Below are 26,998 nucleotides of genomic sequence, written 5' to 3' on the forward strand. Positions count from 1 at the left end.
CTATGCCTTTCCGCCCACTCCTCTGATACAGAGTAATTTGCAAGATCAAGGAGTCCCACCGACTCCTCATCATTCTGATAGCTCCATGGTGGACGGCCGGCCATGGTTTTTGGAGCTCCTCAGCCTCTCCGAGGTGCCACCTATACACCTTCCGACGGGCCCAGCACATCTTCTGGCACAGCAGGGGTTTGGGGGGGCAGAATCATCCACCCCACACCAGGGGAAACTAGCTGTCACAGCGTGGTACCTGAGCAAGTAACGCTTCGGCACCTTAGCCTCTCACAGGCCAATCTGAAGATCATACAGGGCACCAGGAGCAAAGCCACCAGGGTCCAGTACAAGGGCAAATGGACCAGGTTCTGCCACTGGGCAGACTCCAGGGGAATTGACCCTTTGGCCTGCAATTTGGACAACGTACTCTCCTTTTCGGCACACCTCGCTCATTCGGGAGTACAGGTCGACACCTGCCGTACATACCTTGCAGCCATTGGGGCTTACAGAAACTCAGAGGAAGGTATTTTCTCCTCCTCCAACCCTGTTGTCAAGAAACATCTGATGAGTCTCGCTAGGCTCTACCCACCCGTCAAAAGACCGCACCCTTTGTGGGACCTTAATATAGTCTTGGGCTCCCTGGCGAACAAACCATTCGAGCCAATGGCGTCTGCGGACATTAGGCTGGTCACCATCAAGACGGGTTTACTAGTCGGTCTTACCTCGGCTCGCAGAGTCAGCGAGATTCAGGTGCTGGTCGCCTCTGAACCATTTACCACTTTTCACAAGGACAAGGTAGTCGTGCAGACGCACCCCGCATTTCTGCCCAAGGTTCCATCTGCATTTCACTTGAATGAGGAAATAGTCCTTCCTACGTTCTTTCCCGATTCCAAGGATAAAGCACAGAGAGAGTGCTGCACTGCCTGGATGTCAGGTGGACCCTAAAATTCTACTTGGACAGGACCAAGGCCTTCCGCAAGTCTGACGCGCTGTACGGTGGCTCCAGGCCAGGCTATCGGGCCTCGAAGGCTTCCATATCCCGCTGGATGGTCTCTGCCATCAAAGAAGTGTATGAGGGTCAGCACAAGCCGCTGCCGGCCAACATGCATGCCCACGCAGTCAGGGCCACGGCAACAGTCATCACATTCCAACGCCATGTCCCTTGGCAGGTCATAAGCAGGGCTGCCACTTGAGCCTCTCCCTTGGCTTTCTGCACGCATTACTGTTTGGATGCCAGCTCTATATCTGATGCCACTTTCAGACAGGCGGTTCTCAGGAACCTATTTGCTTAACGAGGGTCTCCTCTCCACCCTGGGGCTAAAATCAGTTGCAATTGCCCATACAGTATGGAGGAAAGGGGACGGGACGTAAGTGTAATTATAAGTTGCTCACCGTAGTATATACATACTCTTAGTCCATAGTCCCCTTTCCTCCATACGTCCCACCAACCTCCCCCCTAATAATACTGGTCCCTAATAATACTGGTGTCATTAGCCAATGTTAAATCTATTGTTGATACGTCAATGGGGACTGAGGTGTGCCGCCAGAGGGCGGAGTCAGGGCAGCACATGCTCCCTAGGCCGCGCCCATGCGCGCCTCTAGATTGAAAGGGTAAGAAGGTTTTTGCTGGTGAAAAAGGTTCTGTCTCCCGTCCCTTGGAAGGGACGCCCATACAGTATGGAGGAAAGGGGACTATGGACTAAGAGTAAGTTAGTCACTACGGTGAGTAACTTCTAATTTTTACATCACACTTCCTGTGAAAAATTTGGAAAATGGCCACAGAGTTTACAATCTATTGTGAAGTTTCACACATGAAAATATTGATTAGATGCCAATTCACCCAACGGTGCACAGGAACATTTTCCAATACATGCCCATGATACCTTTGCCCACTATAGGCCATTATTCTGTAAAAGTAAAGATCATTTTCATGCAGGCTTTGCCCATACAAGTCCATGCTTGCTGCAAGAGACGGATATTTAACTGGACGGAGTAGGAGAGAAGGGAAGTTATTGTAAATATAGAGCCACAGAAAATACAAAACCCAAGACTATTCTTGAAGTACTACAAGAATTGATCTCAAAGACTATCCAAGGAGATTATGTCGAGAAATATTTCTACCTCAGAGAAAGACTGTAAATAAAAAGCCTATTGGAAGATAAAGAAAACACCAGGAGAAGATTAGACATTCTCATGCTCTATTTACTTTGGACTTCAAGACAACTGACAAGCACCTTTAGATTCCGTAGATGGGTGGGATATTCCTTTTAGTGATAGGGAAAAGTTAGGCCTTTTATGTATTTTACTAAAGGTATTGATTCTTGTCCTCAGTATGTCTGACCTCTTCTTCTGACCGGCCACAGGGGGTATTCTCACCCTGCAGTCCTTTCCTTCTGTGTTGGACTTCTACTTGTACGTGGTTCCTGAAAAGGACTTCAGTCTCTCTGCCCCCCTCCAGATCCTGATCATGGTGAAGGATCGGTGACGAGGATAGGCAGCCTGGCATCATAAGGTGGTCTGAACCATGCTACTAAAAGCCAGAAAATGTGTAGACTGGAGGAGGACATGGAGAGATAGTCCATGACTTTCTGTGCATGTGCAAGAGTGTTTTCTAATCCACAATGAAGGTGACTGTTCAGTTGGTATTAAGAGACCGTAGTAGATCTCTTTGTGATCTAGGGCGCGGTATGTATATAGGAAGTGAAACAATTGTTCAATGCGTTAATAATGGATTATAGGCTATGCACATCAGTGTTCTAATATTGGCAGGATAGCGCGCGTGAATCATACTCTGGGTAAGGCGGAGATGAAAAAGCTGCACAATGGAGTAGCAGGCCCGAGCAGCGGCCTACAGCTAAGCTGATGCTCTTTGCTGCAGCATTTTTCTCTATGTTCAGTGATACGAACATCAGGAGACAGTTTTATTAATGCAAAGAAGGGATTGAAGGTTTGGCCCCTGGGGTTGTGTCCCCATGTCTGCACAGCTGAGCATGCACAACTTTGCAAGGGATGGTGCCTCTATATCACATGGCAATATACATAGATGAGTTCCCAACATGTGCTTGCATATTTATATATATTTTGGAGGCATAAAGAGAACCTTAAACCAAAGAAAACTTTAGTTTTTTCTTTATTTCAAAACCCGTTTTATTCATTGTACCGGTGTAGTGTACATCGATTTTATATACTCATATCATTAGGTGAACAGGTGGTTGATGAACAAAAACAATAGTCTCTAACAAAGTACGAGACAAATAAACTACCGTCCTTAAACTTGTACATTGTGGTTTACACAGATTATAATAAATACGATAAATCAATACATGATTACATGATACAGTGAAACACAAATTTTCTTCATTCTTGTAGGCATACTATATGATGTACAAATGTGGTGGTTGTGATACTTGTTCAGAATGAACAAGGAAGAAATCCTGATCTATACCAGGTAGTAATGTGGAAACTGTAGTCTTGGCACTGGCAATACATCAGTAGATCCTCTGTTAAGATTGTCACATCTGAGCTCTGCAGAAAAGCTGAGCCTTCCCCAGCCATGAAGGGTAGGTAGGGTTACAGCAGCAGGTGCAGTACACCTGTCTGCATGTCAGGCAGATGAGCCTATCGATGTCTCCTACAATTTGACCATCTCCTTCTTTATCAGAAGCCTCACCAAAGTGGGCTCCTGCTCTGTATTGAGACGCGGCTCGTCCTCTGAGGTTCAATCCGGTGCAGGCTTCCTTGAGGCCAAGCACAAGCCGGACAATACTTGTCGACATTAGGAGGCACCTTGCAGTGCTGAACCAATGCCAGGCCCTATAACGCCCATCATATACCCCCATGCAACATCCGCCTTCCTTCCAGTGTATTGATCCGTTAGAGGGTCTGTCTTCTGATTCAGAGCAGTAGACTGACAGAATTCCAGAATTAGTTGATCACTTGTGTATAGGCGCGTTACAAATGCCATATCATATCATATCATAACAGCGGGCCACAGAACATCCTTCTTGAATTTGCTTGAAATAACGTGTACTCATGGAGCTTCCCATCCCCATTATTGCATTCTTCCTTGCTGTCTCTGCACATGATCGATACAGAACATGTTTATCTTTCTCATGGTCAGTTACATGTTTACTAGTCCTATTTGACATGTGTGTGTTTTTCAATGTTCTCCTTGTTTTTTGTCTAATATTTAGGTGTTAACTTGGAAAGCTCAGTATGATAGAGCTCGCCATAAGGACATCGCTGCCATGAATGAGCTGTCTGATTGGTTGATTCGCAATGTGCCAGCTAGAGACGATGAATGCAAACTGGTTCACGGGGACTTCAGAATGGACAATATCATCTTTCACCCAAACCAGGTTGGTATCGAATATAGTGCCTGGTTAGCATGCACCTTAATAACCGGGCATATTTGCAATGTACATATAGATCGGTTATGCATGGTAACTATAAGGGAATGGGCAATGGCACGGATCTACATGTGCTGCACAAGAGGGCAAACCTGACGGATGTTTTGCTGTGAATACTATTTGGAGGTAAATTCAATAAAATGACTACCAAACGTTCTGTTGAAATCATAAGAAAGTAAATTAATCGACATGCCCTTGCCAGATGCTCATTTGTTTTTTTTAAATATAATATATGTATTTATTTATTTATAAAAGACATTGTGGGAGTTTAGCCCACAACCTGATGTTCCTGATTTTTAAGGAGGATTCTTCTGAGCTCTGCTCGTTTTCAGGTAGTTGCTAAAATAACCAACTTGTACAGCTGACATACAACCAGGCTGCATATTCTTCATCACCAGTGGTTTGTCCTCATTTATGCAACATTTAACCTGAGCATCCAGGTGCACATAGTTGATTGTCTGGCTACGCCAAAGCCCTCTCTCATTCCGTATGACCGCTAAAGTGTATCCAAGGCTACCCTGGATCTTTTCCCACTTTACACACCTGGGCGTGATTCAGTCTCCCATCTCTGCGTAACTTGGGCAACTGCACGATCACTCTTTGGTAGCTCTGATATTGGGAACACATTGAACTTGCTGCTGTTTGTATGCAATCTGGCTTCTCTGACATTTCCAAACACCTCTTATATTTTTTCTTTTATTGTTTAAAGTGCAGACCTAGCTCGAGAGCAGCAGAGCACTGCAGAGTGTGGGCCGGCCACGTTTAGGCTGGCATCTTTTAACAGTAGAGCAGTAGTGTGATTGGAGGTCTTTGTGTGGGTATGTGCATCCATTGGAATAAATCTTTGGTCAGGTGTTGTTGAAAAAGCCATGTTTTGAGAGATTTTCAAAAATTGGAGAATTGTGGGGGCATTCTGAGCCGACACCTGGATCGATTTGTAGAGACAAGACATGGATTGTTTGTGGGTCCTCTCTATGTGGATAAGTTTTGATTCAATCCGGTTTGGCTGGGCGAGGAGAGTGTGCCACCAGATAGGTGGCGCTTCGCACCCACATACGCTGGTGTATTACTGGTAGATGCTTTGTTGATGATGCACGATGTATTGCGCAGGATCCTGGCCTGGAGAGGAAGCCCATGTAATTTGCAGGTGATTCAGTCAAGTTTTCGTGCATCCATAATAAGACGTGCTGCAGCGTGTGGGACTGCTTTTAGGGAACATAGATTGCTGGATCCTTAACATAGTCCTCTTTGAAGTATGTTTCCTCTCAGCACATCTATACTTGAATCAGCAAACGGATTGCTGTGTTTGTAGGCTGGAGGCACAATTTTTAGAGCAAAATAGTGGGAATTGAGGACATGCTTTTTTCACCTTTTGAGAGACTTCCAGCTTTCTAATACCATGGACTCTGTTTAATCTCTTGCCACTTATATGGTATAAAGTCACCTAAACCCAGCTGTTCAATAGCTCTTCAGTGATCAATTTCAGCATGTAGCAAATATCCACTCCCAGATTATGGAGTCAAATTCACTTCCAGTGCCCAGAGGGGTCCTCTAACTGACGCGCTATGTCCGCTCTGTCTTTAACTATGTTCATAAAGGAACCGGTCCAGTAATGGAGGCAACATGTGTGCCTTTCTCTCCGGCTCCGGGCTCGGGTCAGCTTCTGCCACAATGTCCACTCATCGTGAATTGTATTGGTATAGTTCTCGAACTGGAGTAAAGCTGTGCACGATGCCTACCTGCTGTGGCTTCCACCTGTGCATATGAAAGTGGGAGCCCCTTTGGAATCCAAAATAATGGTGTTAGTGCAGTTTATCCATTAGCCTTTCCGGATTACATTGTACAGTATTAGAAATGTCGATCTAGTTTTTTGTGATTGTCCACTGGCCTCCTGACACCTTATTATTTTAGCCCAGTAGGCTTTGAAAGCACACTGTTGTAAACTAGGGTCTTCTAAATCATCAATAAAATAAAAAATACAGTATCATAATATTATGATTTCCTTTATGTTGCTTCATGCTTTTTAAGAACCCCGCTCGACATCAAGGAGCCCAAAAGTATGGCACTGAATCCTTCCGACTGCCACTGTATTGCTTTAGGTCTGTGGGGAGGAGAGGACAAGAGAAATGTCTGAACTCCTTTGAAGGATAAGGGTTCTATAATTCTCCAGGCAGACTCATGCCGTCATTCTTCAGTGGCTGCAAATTGAGTGCTGCAATGTGGGCAATAATTAATATATGTAGTAACACCTGTTGCCAAGCATTCCGAAGTTTTCCCATATGAGGAGCTATTTAAAAACACCCGATATTATAGTATTATTTTAACAAACTTACTATTTTGTGCAGGGGAGTTGCTAGGTCTGGAAAAGACCCGGAGCTAAGCTGATGTCGGAACTGTTGGGACTGGGGGCTAGCTAGTCTTTTGGCTGTAGCTCCTGAGATTCTATCCAGGGCTACAACCAAAAGATCAGGGGCTATAGCCCCCCCTAGCAACGCCCCTGATTTGTGGATGTTCCCTTGAGCCTCTCTTTAGATGGACCATGCTTATCACTGTGCCCCATGTTCTGCACCACACACAATGTTGTATACAAGCTCTTTTTGTTTCCCTTTGCTCGTTAAACTGGTTCTCCACTCGGCTGCTTTCCTGCTCCAATGCAGCTTCTCTCTCCAAGATGGCTCTTTGCTTCATAATGCTCCACAGTGCTCTTCTCTATTACATGACAGTCTCTCTGCCTAGTTACAAGTGCATCTTTTATACATAAATTCTTTAATCATTACCTGAAGGCATTTACACACGATCCCTGGCCCATCATCAAAGGGCCCACCTGCCATCTTGGAATCAGGCGGACGTCCCACCATTCCTTTGGCATCTGTTCCGCTCCTTGGTGTAATATACTGACTCTGCTTCCGGATCCAAAAAGCTGCTAACCGTGTTTACCAGGCTCCAGGAGGAGTGTTGCTAGTTCTGGAAAAGAACTGGGGCTACGCTAATGTTGTAACTGTCAGGACTCTGGGCTAGCTAGCCTTTTGATTGTAGTCCCTGAGCTTCCATCTGGAGCTACAACCAAAAGACCCCGGGCTATAGCCCCCCACAGCCACCCCCTAGCAATGCCTCTGGTCCACACTGATTCATTTGCAGGCGGCTTCTCCAGCATGTAAGCCACCCTCTCTCACCAAATGGCCTCCAAGCTGGTAACGCAGGCAGCTGAGCAAACCCTGGATCCTCATTGTACACATGTCCAAAGTCCGGGTGTGTGAGATGTTCCAAAACATAGCTTCTTTTTTTACAGAGGGAAGTCATGTAAGTCATTCTGAATGCTGTGTGTAGATCTTAAGACTTCTGCAGGCTATCGTTATCAGTCCAAAGCTGGTTAACAGGCACCAAAGATGAAGGCTGTAAGCTGGCTTCACCACTTCTCGATCCTGATCTTTTTGTGTTCAGATCAGACTTTCATTGTAAGAAAATGCATAACGCGTTTTAGCATGATTTAATGAATTATATATGATACGTTATAATCCACGAGAGGCTTTGTGTCTTCTATAAATGTAGCTGTTTAGAAGCGCGTTGCCCTCTTGGCATCAGAAAGGATGCCAGAGTCGTTTGAAAGAACAATAGCTTTATTGTTCATGGAATCGTTATCATAGTGCTTACACCAGCACTAAGTAGAATGTGGACGTGGTATGATATGGCATTTATAGCGCGCCTGTACACAAATGTTTCTACTGTACATGAGGTTTGCATCTGCTGTGACATCACACCAGTGTTCAGCCGAAGTCATTGTAAAGTAGCTTGTCGTCTGTACACATACATGTTGGAATAAATAAGTGACATGGCTCGACTACCCTTTGCCATTTTTTTATTGCCTCGTAAACTCCAATTGCTCTGAATTTAAAAGGTAGCTGTCAGTGATTGACTTCAAAAGCCACCGTAGGTAAGTCTCTATGGAGCCCTCACGTCACAGCAAAAAGAACGGAGAAGCTCTGACTTTGCCATTAGCCAAGGTCTGTAAGGCCTCGCCCCTTGTGCCGTACCAGGTTCCTTATTTTCTAATGATGGCATGGTTCTTAAAAGAATAAAACGTATCTAAAATTCAGACTAGATTCTCCATTATTCTCCCGTTTGACTCACTTTCCCCAGGGCTCCTGTGGTCTTCTTAAATAAGATGCATTTATTTATTTGTACATCCATTCGTTTGTTTGTGTTGTGAACACAGGGCGTCTGCTTGTCACTCCCAAGTGCTCAGACTGAATGTAGGGAAGGCAGGAAGAGGTGGAGAAGCGTCCGAGCAGGAGGGTAACAGAAGTGCCTGAAGAATTGTTTATTTATTTCTTGTAATGCACCACATGCCCATGGCCTCAGGGCGCACAAGTAACGAGACAGACGGACAGACATGTATCAAGACTGACAGCAGCCAAATGCCAGCAGGGAATTCCAGGCTGTAATTGGTAGTGGAAGGGCATTCCAAGCTATCGAAGCCTGTACTGGAAAGCTGGCACCTTCAAATTTAGATAGCAGGAAGCCAGGTTGTACAAATGTGTGGTTGTCGCCAGAGCAGAGGGATCATAGCGGTCGATCAACCATAAGCCGTTCTGATAGATATGCGGGGGCAGTTGAGGTCCAGCATTTATATAAAAGCTAGTACCAGGGTCTTGTGCAGTATCGTGTGCTTAACGGGCAGCCAGAGCAAAGCCCTCCTCGAATCCAAAATATGATCCTGCTTAGACTGCTTGTACCGCGTTGTTCTTTGTAGTCTGGAGGGCAGACAGGTTAGTTTATGTGGTCCCACTGGGGATACTATTACAGTAGTGAAGTCTTGAATTGATTAAGGCAGATGCTAGGGTGGATCGGTTATTGACTGAGATGTAGGGCCTGATTTGTTTGAGTAGCCTGACCACATCGCCACATGATGTGCGGGTGTGTGATACATGTGTTTTCATGTTAAGTTCTGCATCTAGATGAATTCCTAGAGTTTTGACACAGTCTGAGACCTTAATGTGATTGTTTACAATATTGACATTTTTGTAAGAGGTATCAAGTTTTTATTAAGTCTCTTGCTAGTAGTCACAATCAGCAGCTCGGTTTTAGAGTCATTGGCCTGATCATCCAGGGTTTCCCCAGGATCCAGCATATGTGACATAACAGGCAGGGTGTTAGGCAGAAACCTGTGCAGTTCCCTCTGGGACCACTGCAAAAGATTTAGGACTACAGGGGTTTGGCAGTAAACCCACTTGGTAGCAGTCTGTACCACACAGATTCACTTGGTAGCTGTGGCTGAGCAGTCAGACTTCCCTCAAGAAGAGTTAGGCAGTATACAGAGCATACACAATAGGGCAGATAAACACAGTAAAACAAGCAAACAATGACCAGAGCTTTGGTGAAAAAGATGTATAATTATTTATTTAAAAACACATCTATAAAAACACACTGGCACTAATATCAAGCAAGTTCAAAAACACAGTCACTAAAGTATATACACTCCCTTAAAAGAATATTAGACAAGTCTTAAGTAAAGCACCACTTATTTTCAGACAGCGGTGAGCGCTTAACGCAGATTGCACTCTAATAATTCGGTTTAAAAGGGAGAGAAAGGCAGAGCATAAATTGAAACAGATCCCAACACTTTCAGAAGAACACAGCAGGAGAGGAAGGCAGAATAAAACCGTGAAGTTAGAGTTCAGAAAGCCGGATCCACTTTACGAGGATCAGGACGAAATGTGTCCAAGGTCACACGGTTGAAAAGTGCACAAAAGTCTCAAAGGTTCCGAAAGAAGTTGGACCAAAAGAAAGGGACCAGTTAGATGGTCAAGAGACCAGCCCAGTCTAGAAGGTTAAGGATTTACTGTCACCTTGTAGCAATCTATAGAGAGGGAGGCCAGGCAGACACAGTACCTTGAAATGGTGAGAACGCTCCAGCGGGGGCAGTTGTTCCTGGCAGCGGGTGCAAATCGGTGCTTCGTCCGGGGGAAGAGAAGATCTCGTCGGGGAGGAAAGCAGAAGGTCATTGCACTGCCAGGGAAGAAACCAGCCGCGCAGTTCTCGATTAAAAGGAGCGGTCCTTTTATTCGCGGTTCAGGGGTAAGTGGCTATCCAGTTGCCGGGGTGCTTGGCACGGGCAATTCGACCACTAGACGTCCTGGTAGGCGAAAAAGAAAGCAAACTAGTTGTCCCCACCAGCTCAAGGGGAAGAGACTCTCTGGCAAGAAGATCTCCTCTGTTGTCGGAAAGTGGTGAGACGGTTCAGCAGGGCTCCACCGGTGGTGTCGTCGTTGCAGGTCGGCTCAGCTTCTCCCTCTTCGGATTTTCAGGTCCTGTGGCGACTTCTGAAGTTCCAGTCCCCAAAGCCCTGCTTTTATGCAGCAAACCCCCATTCATTCAGCCTAGCGGTCAATCAAACATGCTAAGTGGTGAGCCGGTCGGCTCATCACTTGGGCCAATCACACAAGAGTGCGACTTGAGTTGCCAAGGCAACTCAGTCCAGGGTGCCTAAACCCCCTCCCACGCCCCCTGTGGTACCCAGACAGAGTGGCACCACTTTTGGAGGCTTCTGGGGAGAAGCCCGCCAAAAAGTGGAACAAAGGGCTCGACTTGGGTTGGAGTCACAGAAGAGAACACAAATGCCATTTTAGGATCGAGTTCTGGCAAAAATTACCAACCGGTGAATTAATATTAAATAAATAAACCGGCGGTATGTTCGAGGCTATAGGAATTCAATAATTAAAGTTGGTATCCTCGAACAATGGGAAAATCCTATAGGGATATATTCGCGGTCGAATATAAAAAGTAGTAGCCACTGCCACCAGCCAAAACTCGATCAGGGGGGACGGAGACGTGCCCCCTCGAAAAACAGACCCCGGGGCAATCGAATTGCCCCGACCAGTACGTCCACAATATGATGGTTTCTGTTCATAATTTGGGACTAGTAAAGCCAATGGTGACTTTACATGCCCTGGGAGACAGTAGTCAGTCCCAGGGTATGGAGTCTATGGTGGGGTGTCACTGCACTGAGGGTGCGGTGTAACACACATAGTAAAAACACATGAGACCCTATGGAGTAAAAGACCCCATAGCCCATAAAACACATTAACAGTCAAAGGAACACCTCAAATCATGTCCAATAGTGTGAGGAAAAGAGTCTCACTTTTGGCAGGAGAAAAAAACAAACTCCAGAAATTCAGCAAAGCTGCTGTGGGACTCACTAGGTTAGGAAATTCAGCCTAAACAGAGAATTCGCCCTAACACAGGGGATTGGGGGTGTGTGGGCGTGTGGAGTCTAAAATGGCTGACGGCAGGAGGGGCTCTCCTTGCCTTATTGTCTCTTTCCCCCAAAGCTGATAGCGATGCCGCTGTCTCAGATGCTGGGGAGGGTCTATCCCTCAACCACTGTGTGGTGGATACTATCTACGTAGTGATGAAGGAGGTGAGGAGCTTGCTGAAAAGGAGCTGCCTAGCCTGCTGGGCCAAAGTCACAATATGCCATGGTAACGGAGCCTTTGAGAGCCCATTGTTGTGTTTGTTAGCCCTTATCCTAACAAAGCTCGACTTCATGCAGTGTCCTACTACTAGGAACCTCCAATATCAGTAAATTACAATTGCTGCAGAATAAAGCACTCAGAGCTGCACTAGGTATAAAGAAATGTGATTGTGTCTCCAATATTAGGCGAGAAAACCACTGGCTGCCCATCAAAGCCAGAATCATTTTCAAAACGCTATGTATTGTACATAAATGTCTCGCAAATAAAGCCCCCAGCTACCTCAATAATGCTATCAAGAAAAAACTACCAGTAGAATACTTAGATCAAACAATAAGGCATTGCTAGAAATCCCACGTCACAAATGTATCGGAGCAGGAGGAAATAGTTTGAGTCCTTGCCCGTACCCTCTGGAATTCCCTACCCCTTAGCATTAAAAATGAGGTAACTATCTTATGTTTCAAAAAAGCACTGAAAACATGGCTGTTCAACCAATATTGAGTTTTCATGTGATCCTACCGCATTCTAATGAACAATGTCACTAGTTGAATGTTTGAATGTGCCTGCCCTTCATTTTATTTAGTATAAAATTGCAACTTAGTAACCACTTTGTATCATAGAGCTTGCTGTTCCTAAGCATCTCTTTGACCTTGACTGTAATATTGTACAAGAAATGTGATAAGCTGTCTGTAACCTCGCCGTGATACCCCAGGGTCTGGGCGTGTAACAAATGTAATAAATCAAATAAAATAAATACATTTGTTGTATTTGGTGATTCACCTGAATATTTTGGCTGACATCATATTATGGTGACCTTTGGCTAGAAGGGGTACCAGTGATTCAACCAGAAGAATTCACAGTATAACCTCTGCCCCCTCTCTAAGGAGCTCTCTATGTCGGAGCACGTGCACCGATCTTCCCACAAGGCATTGGAAAAAGTCCATGGTCCATAAGAAACTGAAGGATCCTTGCATGCAAGCCTTTTAGAAACTTCTAAGAAACCAAATGGCTCAGACAAACTCCCCTCCCAGAAAATGGTGGAAGATGGGTGTACGGAGTCCAGTGCTGAAGAGGAGACACCCTGAACAAATGAGCCTCTCCTCCACTCCCTAGAAGGCCTTCAGTAATATTGGAAGTTAATTTTCGGTGTCCCCATGGTACACCCTGACTAGAGCAACAGAAGTACCTCACTGGAATAACAGGAGTATATAAAAAGGACATAGCTGTACTTGGACAATGTACAGACGATGGAGGCGCAGACAACGTTGAGGAGATACATCAGAAGTGTTACAATTAAAATGGGAGGACCTGGCAAATAGTGCGGTAAGGGAACATATCTGCATCAGTGTTTTGAAGTTGGGATATGAGTATGACTTTAATAACATACCTGTGTACTCTGCTGTTTCAAGTTCATAATGAAGGATTTCGCAATCCCTGATGTAAAGATTGACAGGGAGCATAGGGTGGGGCCCACAGTACAGAACGAGGATCTCACACCACAAAGCATAGTGCTCAAATTGCACCATCAAAGTGAGAGGAGCCATTCTGAGTGAAGCCAGGTGTGTAGGGCATATAGAATATTAAGACACTGCCATCCACATCTTGCCAGGACCTGGTGCAGGCCACTCTTCTTAAACACCATCACAAATTAGATACAAGTGGACCTATCAATTTTGGCTGCAATTTAAGATGAAAGAAAGTGTGCATACTGTGTTCCTCAAGAGGAAGGGGCCAACATTCTTGGCATCAAAGTACCACAGATGGATGATAGTCCTGTCGCAGCTGAAGCAATGCCCGACCAACCACGATTTTAATTTTTTCATGGAAAACTTTAAAATCCATATGTGCTTTTAAAAGGGGGCACATGGGAACATGTGTGTGATGTGAGAGAAGAGATATCACCTTGGATTACTAGTTCAGGCCGCTAACCAGGTTTTGGGAATGGCTTGTGGAGTTGTATTTTGATTGTGGGTGAAGTGAGTCTAGGGGGGTGCAGTATGGAGGTTACGTAAGACTAATTCATAAGATTTGTTTTTTTGACAATTAGTTGATGAAAGGAGATGGAAACAGGGTCCTCGACCTTCCTGTGAGTTGACATTTTTATCGGGATTGCAGGGGATCTCTATGTAGAGTGCATTGCTACTCATTTTGCTAAGCATAAGGTGGCAGAGTAAATTGCACGGATGGGAAGGAGTGGAGAAAGCTTTCATGAGGGGTCTCTTACAGTGGAGCAGACAAGTGGAGTAATACTCTTCATAATGGAGATTAATATACATCAATGGAGGATAGTTTTGGACCGTTTAATGTGAGAGGTCTCAAACCTCTGAATACGAGGGATCAGTTATCAGGGAGGTAAAACAGCTTTGTTTGTTGGTAGTCACCCTGCAGGAAAGCTATCTAAAAGCAGTGCCGCAGAGAAGGTTTTAGCATAGGGATTTTCCCCAACAGTATCACTTCTCGAATAGCAATAAGAATGCATGGTTATCTCTATTGCTTCATATGAACTTCCCCTTCATTGTGGAAGACCATTTAGTTGACAAAGCAGGGAGATTTGCTACGTTAAGGGGTAAGCTGAGAGGGAGATTAAGGACTACTTTATGCTCTCAATTCTGCATAGATCTTTTTATGATGTGTTTTCTTAAGTGTCTGAGAGAGATTGTGGAGGGGAGAGGTGGTAGGAATCATCTACCCCGGCTAAACTTCGGGGGAAGTTTGAGAAACTGCGGACTGAGGAGAATAAGGCTGAACTGCCCACACAGGCACAATCAGTGCAGACAAAAGGGGGGGAACCGGCTCCGGCCCCGGTTCAAGCCCCCCATGGGGGAAAAAATGGGGGCAAGGAGACCCCGAAACAGCCCTCCCAGGCCGTGGCTCAAGCCATGGAGGTCTCGTCCACAGACGACGAGGACCAGGAGTCCTTGCGCACGGTCCACGAGGACGTGAGAGAGGAGGAAGACGGCCACGATGGCGCAGGGCCTAGTTTTCTGATTCTACCAGCTCAGCCGACTGATGCGTCTCTGGTCATTCTGTCGACCCTTCACACTTTAGTGTCGGAGATCCAGAACAGGATGCCACCAGGCCTGGTTCCAGTGTCCTCCCAGGCCCCCATTCAGCCTCCATCAAAGAAGAGGAAGCGTCATCCGATGCCCCCATTTCAGCCTCCGCATCTGCATCGGGCCCCTTCTCCCCCAGCAGACCCAGACACGGGTACAGGGACGGATACAGCCACGACTACGGATGACAACGAGGATATTGTCTCAGCGGGCGGTGAGTCTCCACATTAGGATGCGCCACCTAGGGCATCACCACCGGAGGAGTTGGGGTTGTTCCACTGCATGATCGCCAGAGCCTCCAAGCTTTTTCAGCTTGTGCCCGAAGAAACCAGCAAGGAGGGTTTCTTGTACCAGAGGCGCAAGGCCAGGAGGAAGACAATCATGGTGGTGCCCCTTCTGGACGATGTGTGGAAATAGGGCCTGGCCCTCATAAAGAACCCCTGCACAGATCCAGCCAAACAGGATAGGCTGGAGAAGAAGTATCGGGTGCCGGACTCCGCACCCAAGTGCATGAGGTCGCAACCACTGCCGGATTTGGTGGTATCAGCGTCCAGGAGGAAACTGTTGGCTAACCCGTCCTCGTCATCTTCAGTCCCTCCGGACAGCGAGGGGAAGAAGTTGGACGCCATGGGAAGGAAGGTGATTGACACTGCAGCGTCCACTATCAAGGTGGCCAACGCACTGGCAATCCTTGCTGGTATGACTGGGAGCTGTGGTACAAGCTGGGCCCTATTCTGGAGTTCCTGCCAGACGATAAGAGGATGGAGGCTATCGCTCTTTTCCAGGAGCGGGATGATACGTCTGATCACGTCATTAAAGTGGCGTTGGACGTCGCCAGCATGGGGTTCCGGCAGATGGGGAACAGTCTGCCTTTGTCGACAAGGCTGGATGAAGGCCACGAATTTCTGGCAGGAAGTCCAAGTGAAGGTGTTGGACATGCCCTTCAATGGAGAGAACTTGTTTGGGAAGGTTTTCGACGAGTCGCTCCAGGCCATCAAGGCTGACACGGAGATGACCTGTTCCTTCGGCACTCTCCAGCAGCAGCGCTATTCTTTTCGCGCCTTCAGGGGAAAGTCAAGCAGGTCTTCCAAAGGATTCTCCTCTTCGTACCATCAGCCTTCCAGATACACGGCCCAGGAAGCCTGTAGAGGCCATTCCCAGGTTTACAGTAGCGGAGGACAGCGTCGCAGTCACCCTCAGGGCAGGACGCCGCCCAAAACAGCCCTGAACTGGTCGGGACGTCAGGCCCCTACACGTGCACCCCGGTGGGCGGCCAGCGAGTGCAAGAAGATCACCACCGACAGATAGGTGCTGGACGCTCTAACCCAGGGACACACCATTCAGTTTCAACGCAGGTGTCGGCAGATCCCTCCAGTGTCCCGTCAGGAGCGGCATATCCCTCCGCACCTGGAAGAGGTATGGGCCATGCTGTGGAAAGGGGCGCTAGAACTAGTTACCCAAAGAATCCGGGCCTCCGGTTTCTATTCCAGATACTTTCCGGTCAGAAAGAAGACAGGGGGCTGGAGGCCCATCCTAGACCTACGACGTCTCAACAATTACTTAAAGTCGCAAAAGAGCAGGATGGTCACGTTGCAGGACGTGCTCGGCCAACTGGAGGAAGGGGACTTTTTGACGTTGCTGGACCTGGAGGACGCCTATTTCCACTTCTCCATTCTCAAGAAACATCAAACGTTTCTGCATTTCGTAGTGCAGGGCCAGCACTACCAATTCAAGGCCCTATCTTTTGGATTGAAGCCGGCGCCCAGAGTGTTCACAAAATGCCTGGCACCAGTGGTGGCCCATCTACATCTGCAGGGTATACCCATACCTCGACGACTGGCTCATCCGGGCCCACTCACGTGAGTCGGCCATTGGTCACATTGAGGCGATCGTCCAATTACTGCTCCATCAACTATTGCAGAACGCGCTGTTCCTACGACCCAGACTCAATACGGTGTCCTGCCTTGCATCACCCTTGGAGGAGAGGGCAGTGGCCATTCAAGGGAAAGTGCAGCGGCTGTTGTCAATGAAGATGGCCATGGTGCGAACCATCAAGGCGTTGCTTGGCATGATGCCGTCCTGCATCTACCTCATCCGGCTCTGCAGGTTACAGATGCAACCTCTTCAGGAGTTCCTGGACGTTCGCTGGATACAGGTGTCCGAAAGCTTTGCAAACAAGATCACGCTGGACGACGAGTTCTATCGTATGGCGATAAGGTGGTGGGGCGTCTGCTCCAACATCACCCGGGGCATGGGGTTTCAAAACCATCCATATCAGGAGACGGTCACCACGGACACTTCCCTAGGAGGCTGGGGAGCCCACAGCAGGACATCTGTATTCCAGAGGCCTGTGGCTGCCGGAGGGGAAGGATCTCCATATCCACATCCTGGAGCTACGGCAATGTTCTGGGCCCTCAAGTCATTCCTTCCATCTCTGAAGGCCAAAGTGGTGAGGATCTACACAGACAACACCAGCACAATTTTCTACATCAGGAAACAGGGGGGCACTCGGTCCCAAGCGCTCTCCAAGGAAGCACAGGACTTGTGGTGCTGGGCCATCGGACAAGTCCTCATTCCTCTTCACCTAGCGGGAGTCAAGAACACCATCGGAGACTCCCTCAGCACAGAGTTGCACTCCTGCCACAAGTGGGAACTTCGGCAGGACCAGGTGCAGCGTATCTTTGTCAAGTGGGGCAGGGCCCAGATTGATCTGTTTGCGACGGCGGCAAACTCCAAATCCCAGAAGTTTGCCCGCACATTCCACCAACCAAGGAGCCTGGGGGACATGATCTCCTTCCTGTGTGAAGGTCTGTTTCTGTACGCATTTCCTCCGTTGCCTCTCATGCTACGAGTCATCAACACACTCAGACAGTGCCAATGCAGGATGATACTCATTGCCCCGGCGTGGTTGAGGCAGATTTGGTACCCAGACCTTCTCAGCCTGTCCGCATCACCTCCGGTCAAGCTGCCAGTGGTGCCAGAAGGAGGCGCAATTTTACATCACACCCCTGGATCGCTGAACCTGAGGGCTTGGCTCCTGCAGCCCTAGAGTTTGGAGGATATGAGTTACGAGCGGACTGCAGGGAGGTTCTTGCAGAGGCCAGGGCGTTGTCACCCTTGAAGTGCTGCGGTCACAAGTGGAAGCGTTTCACTACATGGTGCCGGTCACAGAAGATTACCCCTTTTTAGGATCACGGCCCACAGATCCTGCCGTACTTGCTATCCTTGGCAAAGGCCGGACTGGCGCACACCTCCGTCAAGGTGCATCTGACTGCTATCTCCCGCTACACAAGGTCACCAGGAAGGTCTTTGTTTTGGTCTCATCGACTCGTCAAGGAGTTTCTCAAAGGATTTTTCAGATCTTTCCCTCGGTGAAGGCTCCAGCCCCGACGTGGCAATGTGGTTCTGACGAGGCTCATCTGTGCCCCCTTTGAGCCTCTGCATCAGGCTTTGCTCAAGTCCCTTTCGTGGAAGACGGCTTTCCAAGTGGCCATGACCTCTGCCAACAGGGTAGGTGATATCCAGGCCCTATCCAGCAAACAACCATACCGACTTTCCACGAATCGAGGGTGGTGCTAAGTAGGCAACCCTCCTTCATGCCAAAGGTTCCCTAGGAATTCCACCTCATCAAGCCTTTGGTGTTACCTGTTTTTTTCCCTAAACCTTCATCACCGGTGGAAAGGGCTTTGCATTCACTGGACGTTGCTTGAGCCCTGAAGTTGTACATCATACAAAGTGTTTTCTGAAGACTGCACAGCTGTTCGTGAACTTTGGTCCTGTGAACCATGGGAAGGCCTTTTCCAAGACTTCCATTTCAAGGTGGCTCTCCGGCTGCACCACGCATCATTGGTTGGCTAACTGACTGCTGGCCGGCCGTCTGCAGAGCTGCTACGTGGAGATCCGCGCACAGCTTCACGAAATTCTATTGTGTGGACAGGGATTCCAGGGAGGAGTCCAGAGTCGGCCAAGCAGTGCTACGCAACCTGTTTGCTTGAGAGGAGTCTGTTCCAGGGGTAAGTATAATTGTTTCTGTTGAGCCTTGCCACCTCCCGTGGATGTGTAATGCTGTACTGTTATGTATTCGTTATTAATAACCATGTGAATCCATGCCAGACCCCATCCTGCAGAAGGAACAAGTTACTTAACCTCTAACTATTGTTCTGTAACGCTCACCTGGTATCCACGGGGATGTCACTCAGCCTGTTCTGACCTCTTACGACCTCGAACCCTTCCCTAGAGGCTATTCAACTGGAGACTTGGCCTGAAACACAGGATTGGTAGAGTTTAACTCCCTAGTGTCTCTGTGTGCTTGAACCCCTTCTTCCCCGGGGTCCAACCCTTCCCTTTGATCCACAGCTCACCTTGTTTTCTTGGATAGTGTGCTCTCCGTCCTGCTTTCAGCGCAGGGGCGCGTTGATTGATGCAGGCTCGTTGCTGCCTAGTTACTTCACTGGCAAGAGTCCGACAGGTAAGTATAATGAGTCTTTTGAACAGTTCTCTAACTTCGTTCCTTTCCTTCCTTAGATGATGGCCGTGTCCGGGGATGGCGGTGTGCTGCTGAGATGTGTAGCGCTGAAGGTGAGTGAGAGCGCGATGCGCGATGCACCCCTTTCGTATTTGCATTGAACAGAGTTCTTTTTCTGGTTTTTTTAGGTGCCGTGACGTTTTCAGCGTGGATGCCGGTTATGAAGAACCAAAGCGGTGGGTAAACGCGGAATGTGGCGCCTCTAGATGTTTCCACGCTAACCTGGAGTGTCTTTTCCCTCTTGCAGATGGATGAGAAGTTCAGGAGACAGAGTTCCCCCAGAGCGGCTGGGATTCAGGTAAGCGCTTGAAGCTCGTACAGTATTTAAAAATAAGCAAAGATTTGCAGAATGCTTACTAATGCCTTTTTTCTGTTCTTTTCCCTTTTCCTTAGGAAGTGGCATGCCAGGATGGGAATGACACCGCCGAGGATGCCCGCAGAACAGAAGGAGCGATGAATGATGGGCAGAAGCCCCGCAAGGTAAGGCTGTTCCTAACGGCGTTCTTGTTCTTGCAGGAGCTGAGCGCAGAAGAAAGATGCAGGCCTACTGGAGACCGATCCGAACACGGTGAGTGTCACGCTGCAGGTGCAGGAAACGCAAAACATGTTTCTCAGACTGGGTGTGGCTTAAATAGTCTCTGGGTATCCCAGGTGCCTCTGGGCTGAACCACACCCAAAAGACTAGACCGCACAAACAGTTCTGGGAACCGAAATATGTGGGGGCATCCATCTTGTCCCCATCAATGCACTACAAGTCCAATCCCCAATGTTCTCCTATGGGAGTGAGTGAGTCTGGTGCCACAAGCGCCAAGTCTGACTCCAAGTGGGTCTTTGGAGGGATGGAGAAGCCCTTGAGGGCCATGTAGGTGATCGTGGCCTGGCTCCAGCCTGACATCTTGGAGGGCTGGGGACATGAGGGGCAGGAATCATGACAGCACTCCCCCCAAGGCCCCTCTCAAGGTGGCTCTTCTGTCTGGTCCTGGTTTGGTTGGATGGTTTTGATGAAATTGTCTAAGCAAGCGAGGTGCATGGATGTACTCACAAGGCTCCCATGTCCTGTTTTGTGGACCATACCCCTTCGAGTCTACTAAGTAGTATAATTTGGATCTGACGTACTTTGAATCTAGGATGTCCTTAACTTCGAATTCTGGCTCCCCGGCGACTACTACTGGCTGAGGTGGCGTTGCTACTCGGGTCCCAGGTTGAACAGGTTTAAGGAGACACTTGTGGAACACAGGATTAATTTGCACGTTTGATGGCAAAGCTAGTCTGACCGCCACAGGATTTATCACGGAGGTGACGGTGAATGGACCCAGGTATCTTGGACGGAAAGTTCGGGCTCCTTTTAATGGACACGTGTTTAGACGCCAGCCAGACTTTGTCTCCCATTTGGTAGTTGGGGGACTTTGCTCGGTGTTGATCAGCAAACTTCTTTTGCCGATTCTTAGCTTGAAGTAGGTGTTCAGCTGCCCTTTTAAAGGTTTGAGAAATGGTTGTATGCAAGGTTTTGACTGCTGGCATTTCCAGGGTTGTAGGAACGTCCAACTCAGAAGTACGTGGGTGCCTGCCATACATGGTATAAAAGGGTGTCTGCCCAGTGCTGGTGTGTAGGGAATTATTATAAGCATATTCAGCTATCCATAATAGGTCGAACCAGCTTCCTTCAGCTTGGTGTAACATGCAACGCAGATACTGCTCGAGCGTCTGATTGGTCCTCTCATTTTGACCATCCATTTGGGGATGGTGACTGGTGGATAGCCGGATGTCGATCTGGGCCATAGAGAAGCATTTTCTCCAGAAGTTAGATACAAATTGAGTACCTTGGTCTGAGACCAAAACTGAAGGAAACCCATGGAGCCGTACGATGCCTTCAAGAAATACCTTTGCCAGAGTGGAAGCATTTGGGAGCCCCTTAAGAGGAATGAAATATGCCATTTTTGAAAATGGGTCCAGGACCACAAGAAGAGTGTTAAACCCTTTACTGGGTGGTAAGTCAGTATTAAAATCGAGGGACAACGTGTGCCAGGGTGCTGGTGGGATTTCCACTGGTTGTAATAGCCCAGCCGGTTTCTGCTTGGGTGACTTGTTTTGAGCACACACTCCACAAGATAGGATGAATTGGATAATGTCTTTATGCCACGTGGGCCACCAATAATTTTGTTTTACCTTGGCTACTGTTTTAACGATTCCTGGGTGGCCCTCGATCAAGGAATCATGATAACCGGACATGACTTGTTCTCGTAGTTCTTGGTTTGGTAAGAATAAACGATTCCTGAAGTAGGGCAACTGATCTTTTATCATGTAATGTTCTCCTTGTGCACTCCACGCTTGTAATTGCTCCGGACTCATCGGGTTTTAGATTTCTTCATGTAATTCTTTCTGAGTTATGGTTGCTGTGATTCCTAGGAGGTTGTCACTCGGGATGATTGCTATTGGGTCAGGGGTCTGATACCTTTGCTCTTCCACCCCCATACAGGAAAGGGCATTGGCCTTCCCGTTTTTCACCCCTGGTCGAAATGTAATCACGTAGTCATATTCAGCAAAAAAAAGAGCCCAACGTAGTTGTCGTGAGGATTGGGCCTTTGTCGTTTTTAGGTACTCGAGGGTCCGGTGGTCAGTTATTACGGTGATTGTGTGTCTGGCGCCCAAGAGGTAGTGCCGCCATGCCTTAAAGGCTGACTTAATGGCCAGGAGGTCTTTGTCTGTGATAGCGTAATTGAGTTCAGGGGGTGTGAATTTACGTGACCAGAAGGCAACAGGGTGTAACTGGCCTGTTTCGGGGTCCTTTTGTGAGAGGACGGCTCCCATAGCTATGCTTGAGGCGTCCGTTTCCACCAGGTATGGGAGATCAGGGTGAGGATGGTGTAAGATTGGGGCAGATGTGAATCTTGCTTTGAGTTCCTGGAAAGCCTCCTCGGCTTCTGTTGTCCACTGGAACTTTTTGTTGCTTTTCCTTAGTAATGACGTGATGGGATGCACGATTTGCGAAAATCCTGGGATGAACCGGCAGTAGAAGTTTGCAAAACCCAGCATACTTTGAACCCCCTTGAATGAATTTGGGGATGGCCAGTTCAGGATAGCATCTACCTTGTGTACATCCATTCAGATTCCATTCAGGCTGAGAATAAAGCCCAGGAATTCCACCTTGGAGATGTGGAATGAGCACTTTTCGAGCTTGACGTAGAGCTGGTGTTGACAGAGTTTCTCCAATACGGATCGGACGTGTTTAACGTGGTCCTGCTTTGATGCGGAATATACTAGGATATCATCGATGTACACTAGAGCACAGACATCATTCAATTACCGTAGGACATCGTTCATGAAGTATTGAAATGCAGCACGTGCGTTGTAAAGGCCAAAGGGCATTACTTGATATTCGTACAAGCCGTATTTGGTGCAAAAAGCGGTTTTCCATTCGTCCCCCTGTTTAACGCGAACAAAGTGATATGCCCCCCTCAGGTCTAGTTCTGTGTAGATTTGGGCATCTTTGACTTTATCAAGCAATTCAGAGATCAGTGACAGGGAGTAGCGATTTTTTTACGGTAATCTGGTTCAGTGCGCGATAGTCGATGCACGTCCTCAAGTCCCCCTCCTTTTTCGGTACGAATAATAGAGGACTGGCTGCTGGAGACTTCGATGGACGGATGAACCCGTTGGCCAGGTATTGGTCAAGATAGGCCTTGAGGTGCTGGTTTTCTGGTTCTGTGAGTGCGAAAATTCGCCCACAAGGGATTTGTGCGCCGGGTATCGGGTCGATTTGGCAATTGTATGGTCAATGCGGTGGCAGGGTATTAGCCTGTTCTTTCTGAAACACATCTTGAAAGTCCTGGTATTCACTTGGTAGGGTGCCGATTGCCACAGTCACAAGCGTGGAGGTTCTGGTGTCTATTTTTTGTTTCTCTTGGCAATAACATGTGTGGGCGCAAGTCTTGGGAAAGGCCAATTCTTTTGCTCGCCAATCGATTCAAGGATTGTGAGCTACCAACCAATGCATTCCCAAAATCAACTGGAACTGTGGTGCCTTAATGAGGTCGAAAACAATAGATTCTTGGTGTCCATCCTGGCACAGAAGGGTTAAAGCTGCAGTGCATTGGGATACTGGACCAGAAGCTATTTCCGTGCCGTCGACAGTGGTAACAGTGTCAGTGGTTGATTTAGGGCGTAACGGAAGCCCCATCTTTGCCGCAAGATCCTGGTCGATGTAATTCCCAACGGCTCCACTGTCTATGTTGGTGATTGATCAAGACCACAAATAGTGCAAAATGGCAGGTCTGTAGTTCACTTTCTTCACTCAACAAGTGGACCCCTACACTTGCCGGGCGGGGAGTTTTCCGTTTCCTTGATGGTATCTTCCTTGTCCGTGGCCCCTACCGTCCTCCTCGGTGGCTTCACAGGGCACTCTTTAAGGAAATGACCTGACCTTCCACAGTACAGACATAACTGCTGCTGTCTCCTTTTATCCCTTTCTGCTTTAGTCAAGGGGGATCTGACCCCCCCCCCGATTTGCATTGGTTCTCCTGAATCTTCCGTTGTTCGGGCAGTATTGTCTTTTGAACGCACATACATAGGGCAAGGGTCCAATCTGGTTCGATCTGCTCTTCGGTCCTGCAACCTATGATCCAGTTGAACAACAAGGTCAATGAATTCTGAGCAGTCTTTCGGGGGGTTCACTACTTGTGCGAGAACATCCTTGAGCTCCCCCCGCAACCCCCATTGAAATAACGTGGTTCTCTTCTCCACTGGCCATTCTGCTTCAACTACGAGTCTATTGAACGTGGCTATGTATGTTAATAGGTCTTGATCCCCTTGCCGTAGGGACAGAAGTTCGTTGTCTAATGCCTGCCCATGAGTACGACGGGCGAACAACTTTTCCATCTCCTGCTGAAAGCCGCTGAAGTCATGCAGCAAAGGATCGTCTTGGGCCACAAAGGGTACAGACCAGTCCGCGGCGCTACCACTCAGGTAGGATAGCACAAAAGCGACCCGTGATTGGTCATTCGGAAAGGCCCCTGGCCTACAAAGGAAGTGCAAGCTGCACTGGTTCATGAACGTTGCAAACCTCTTGGGATCCCCCGTAAATCGTTCGGGCGGGGCCAAGGGAACTGCCCCAGGGAGGGTTATCTGAACGGGATTGGCTGATGGCGCTGGCATCGAAGGCACGCTTCCCGGCAATGGTGCATGCCCTGCTTGTGACTGGAGAAGTTGCCGGCTTAAATAATCAGTGCGTTCTTTGGTTACTATCAGCTCTCTCCTCAGGGTGTTGGTCTCCTGCCGGGCTGCATGTACTTCGGAGCGTAGCTGCCCCAACATGTGGGCTAACTGGTCGGTTTCTGACGTTTCTATGACGCCCAGGTGGATTTTGATGTGAGGCTTTGCGTTCTGTTACGCTCACCTGGTATCCACAGGGACGTCACTCAGCCTGTTCTGACCTCTTACGACCTCTAACCCTTCCCTGGAGGCTGTTCGACTGGAGACTGGACCTGAAACACAGGATTGGTAGAGTTTAGCTCCCTATTGTCTCTGTGTGCTTGAACCCCTTCTTCCCCGGGGTCCAACCCTTCCCTTTGATCCACAGCTCACCTTGTTTTCTTGGATAGTGTGATCTCCGTCTTGCTTTCAGCACAGGGGCGCGTTGATTGATGTGGGCTCATTGCTGCCTAGTTACTTCACTGGCAAGAGTCCGACAGGTAAGTATAATGAGTCTTTTGAACAGTTCTCTAACTTCGTTCCGTTCCTTCCTTAGATGATGGCCGGCGTCCGGGGATGGCGGTGTGCTGCTGAGATGAGTAGCGCTGAAGGTGAGTGAGAGCGCGATGCACCCCTTTCGTATTTCCATTGAACTGAGTTATTTTTCTGTGTCTTTTAGGTGCCGCGACGTTTTCAGCGTGGATGCCGGTTATGAAGAACAAATGAGGTGGGTAAGCGTGGTATGCAGCGCCTCTAGATGTTTCCACGCTAACCTGGAGTGTCTTTTCCCTCTTGCAAATGGATGAGAAGTTCTGGAGACAGAGTTCCCCCAGAGCGGCTGGGATTCGGGTAAACATTTGAAGCTCGTACAGTATTTAAAAATAAGCAACGATTTGCAGAATGCTTACTAATGCATTTTTTCTGTTCTTTTCCTTTTTCCCTCGGAAGCGGAGTGCCGGGATGCGAATGACATCGCCGAGGATGCCCGCAGAATAGAAGGAGCGATGAATGATGGGCAGAAGCCCCGCAAGGTAAAACTGTTCCAAACGGTGTTCTTGTTCTTGCGGGAGCTGAGCGCAGAAGAAAGATGCAGGCCTACTGGAGACCGATCCGAACACGGTGAATGTCACGCTGCAGGTGCAGAAAAGGCAAAGCATGTTTCTCAGCCTGGGTGTGGCTTAAATAGTCTCTGGGTATCCCAGGTGCCTCTGGGCTGAACCACACCCAAAAGACTAGACCGCACATGCAGTTCTGGGAACCGAAATATGTGGGGGCATCCATCTTGTCCCCATCAATGCACTACAAGTCCAATCCCCAATGTTATCCTATGGGAGTGAGTGAGTCTGGTGCCACAAGCGCCAAGTCTGACTCCAAGTGGGTCTTTGGAGGGATGGAGAGGCCCTTGAAGGCCATGTGATCGTGGCCTGGGTCCAGCCTGACATCTTGGAGGGCTGTGGACATGAGGGGCAGGAATCATGACATGTTCTCCAGCATGGGTCTGGCATGGATTCACATGCGAACCCTCTCTCCAACCCATCTGCAGCTCTTCTTGTTCATACTGCCACTTTACGTGCTTACCAAATCTGAAGATGGCTGCCAGAGGAGGGGCTTAGCGAGAGGACTGTCATTGGATGGGGGCAGTATGACCCAGACGACAGTGATTGGTTTAATGGAGAAATACAGTTTGTAAGTGTAAGTGAAACTGTTTTTTATTTTACTGAGGATTCCCAGTCTGACGACTGGGAATATTCATGAGCATGTGAATCCATGCCAGACCCATGCTGGAGAACAATAGTTACAGGTAAGTAACTTGCTCCATTCATTCCATTAAGACACCAGGGAGCAGGTGAGAACTTTCAAAAGTTGAAACAACTGTTAAGCGACCTTAATTTGATTGACTCATGGCATTTATTACATCCACAAACTGAACATTTCTACTACTCACATGCACACAAACCGTATTCTAGAATAGTTTATTTGTATTTATTTGGCATTTGTATAGCGCGCCAAGCCTGTGGGCATCTGGGCGCTGGCTTAGTTACAAGACTTTACATTTGGGAATGTAAGCGAACAGTTCAAATAGTTGGTCGCATTGCACATGGCGAGAAGTATAGATGCCCGTACAGAGTATAGGTGAGGAAATGGTTTAGTCCAGTTAGAGACTTTGTTTGAAGAGCCAGGATTTCTGTTTTTTGCATAAGGACCATAGCGATGGGTCAGATAGTGGTAGGGCATTCCACTGCTTGGTGGCCATGACCGGGAAGCTGCAACCCCCAGATTTTGCCAGTTTGAATACCGGTGTGGTGAGGTGGTGCAAGGTGGACGATCGGGTGGGTCTGTCTGGGATAGGGTTAGTGAGTTTGT

The 26,998-nt window shown here is 48.0% G+C and overlaps 1 protein-coding gene across 1 annotated transcript in view; it reads left to right on the forward strand.

Annotated features, from left to right (window-relative positions):
• Positions 1-26,998, forward strand: part of ACAD11 (acyl-CoA dehydrogenase family member 11) — a 728,164-nt gene that overhangs the window by 213,018 nt on the left and 488,148 nt on the right. The window contains exon 5 of the mRNA XM_069648691.1: positions 4,185-4,349. Within this exon, the coding sequence (XP_069504792.1) occupies positions 4,185-4,349 (165 nt within the window). The remainder of the gene's footprint in view (positions 1-4,184; positions 4,350-26,998) is intronic.

Source organism: Ambystoma mexicanum, chromosome 2q, assembly GCF_040938575.1.
Source record: "Ambystoma mexicanum isolate Mex_15411 chromosome 2q, UKY_AmexF1_1, whole genome shotgun sequence".
NCBI classification, from domain to species: domain Eukaryota; kingdom Metazoa; phylum Chordata; class Amphibia; order Caudata; family Ambystomatidae; genus Ambystoma; species Ambystoma mexicanum.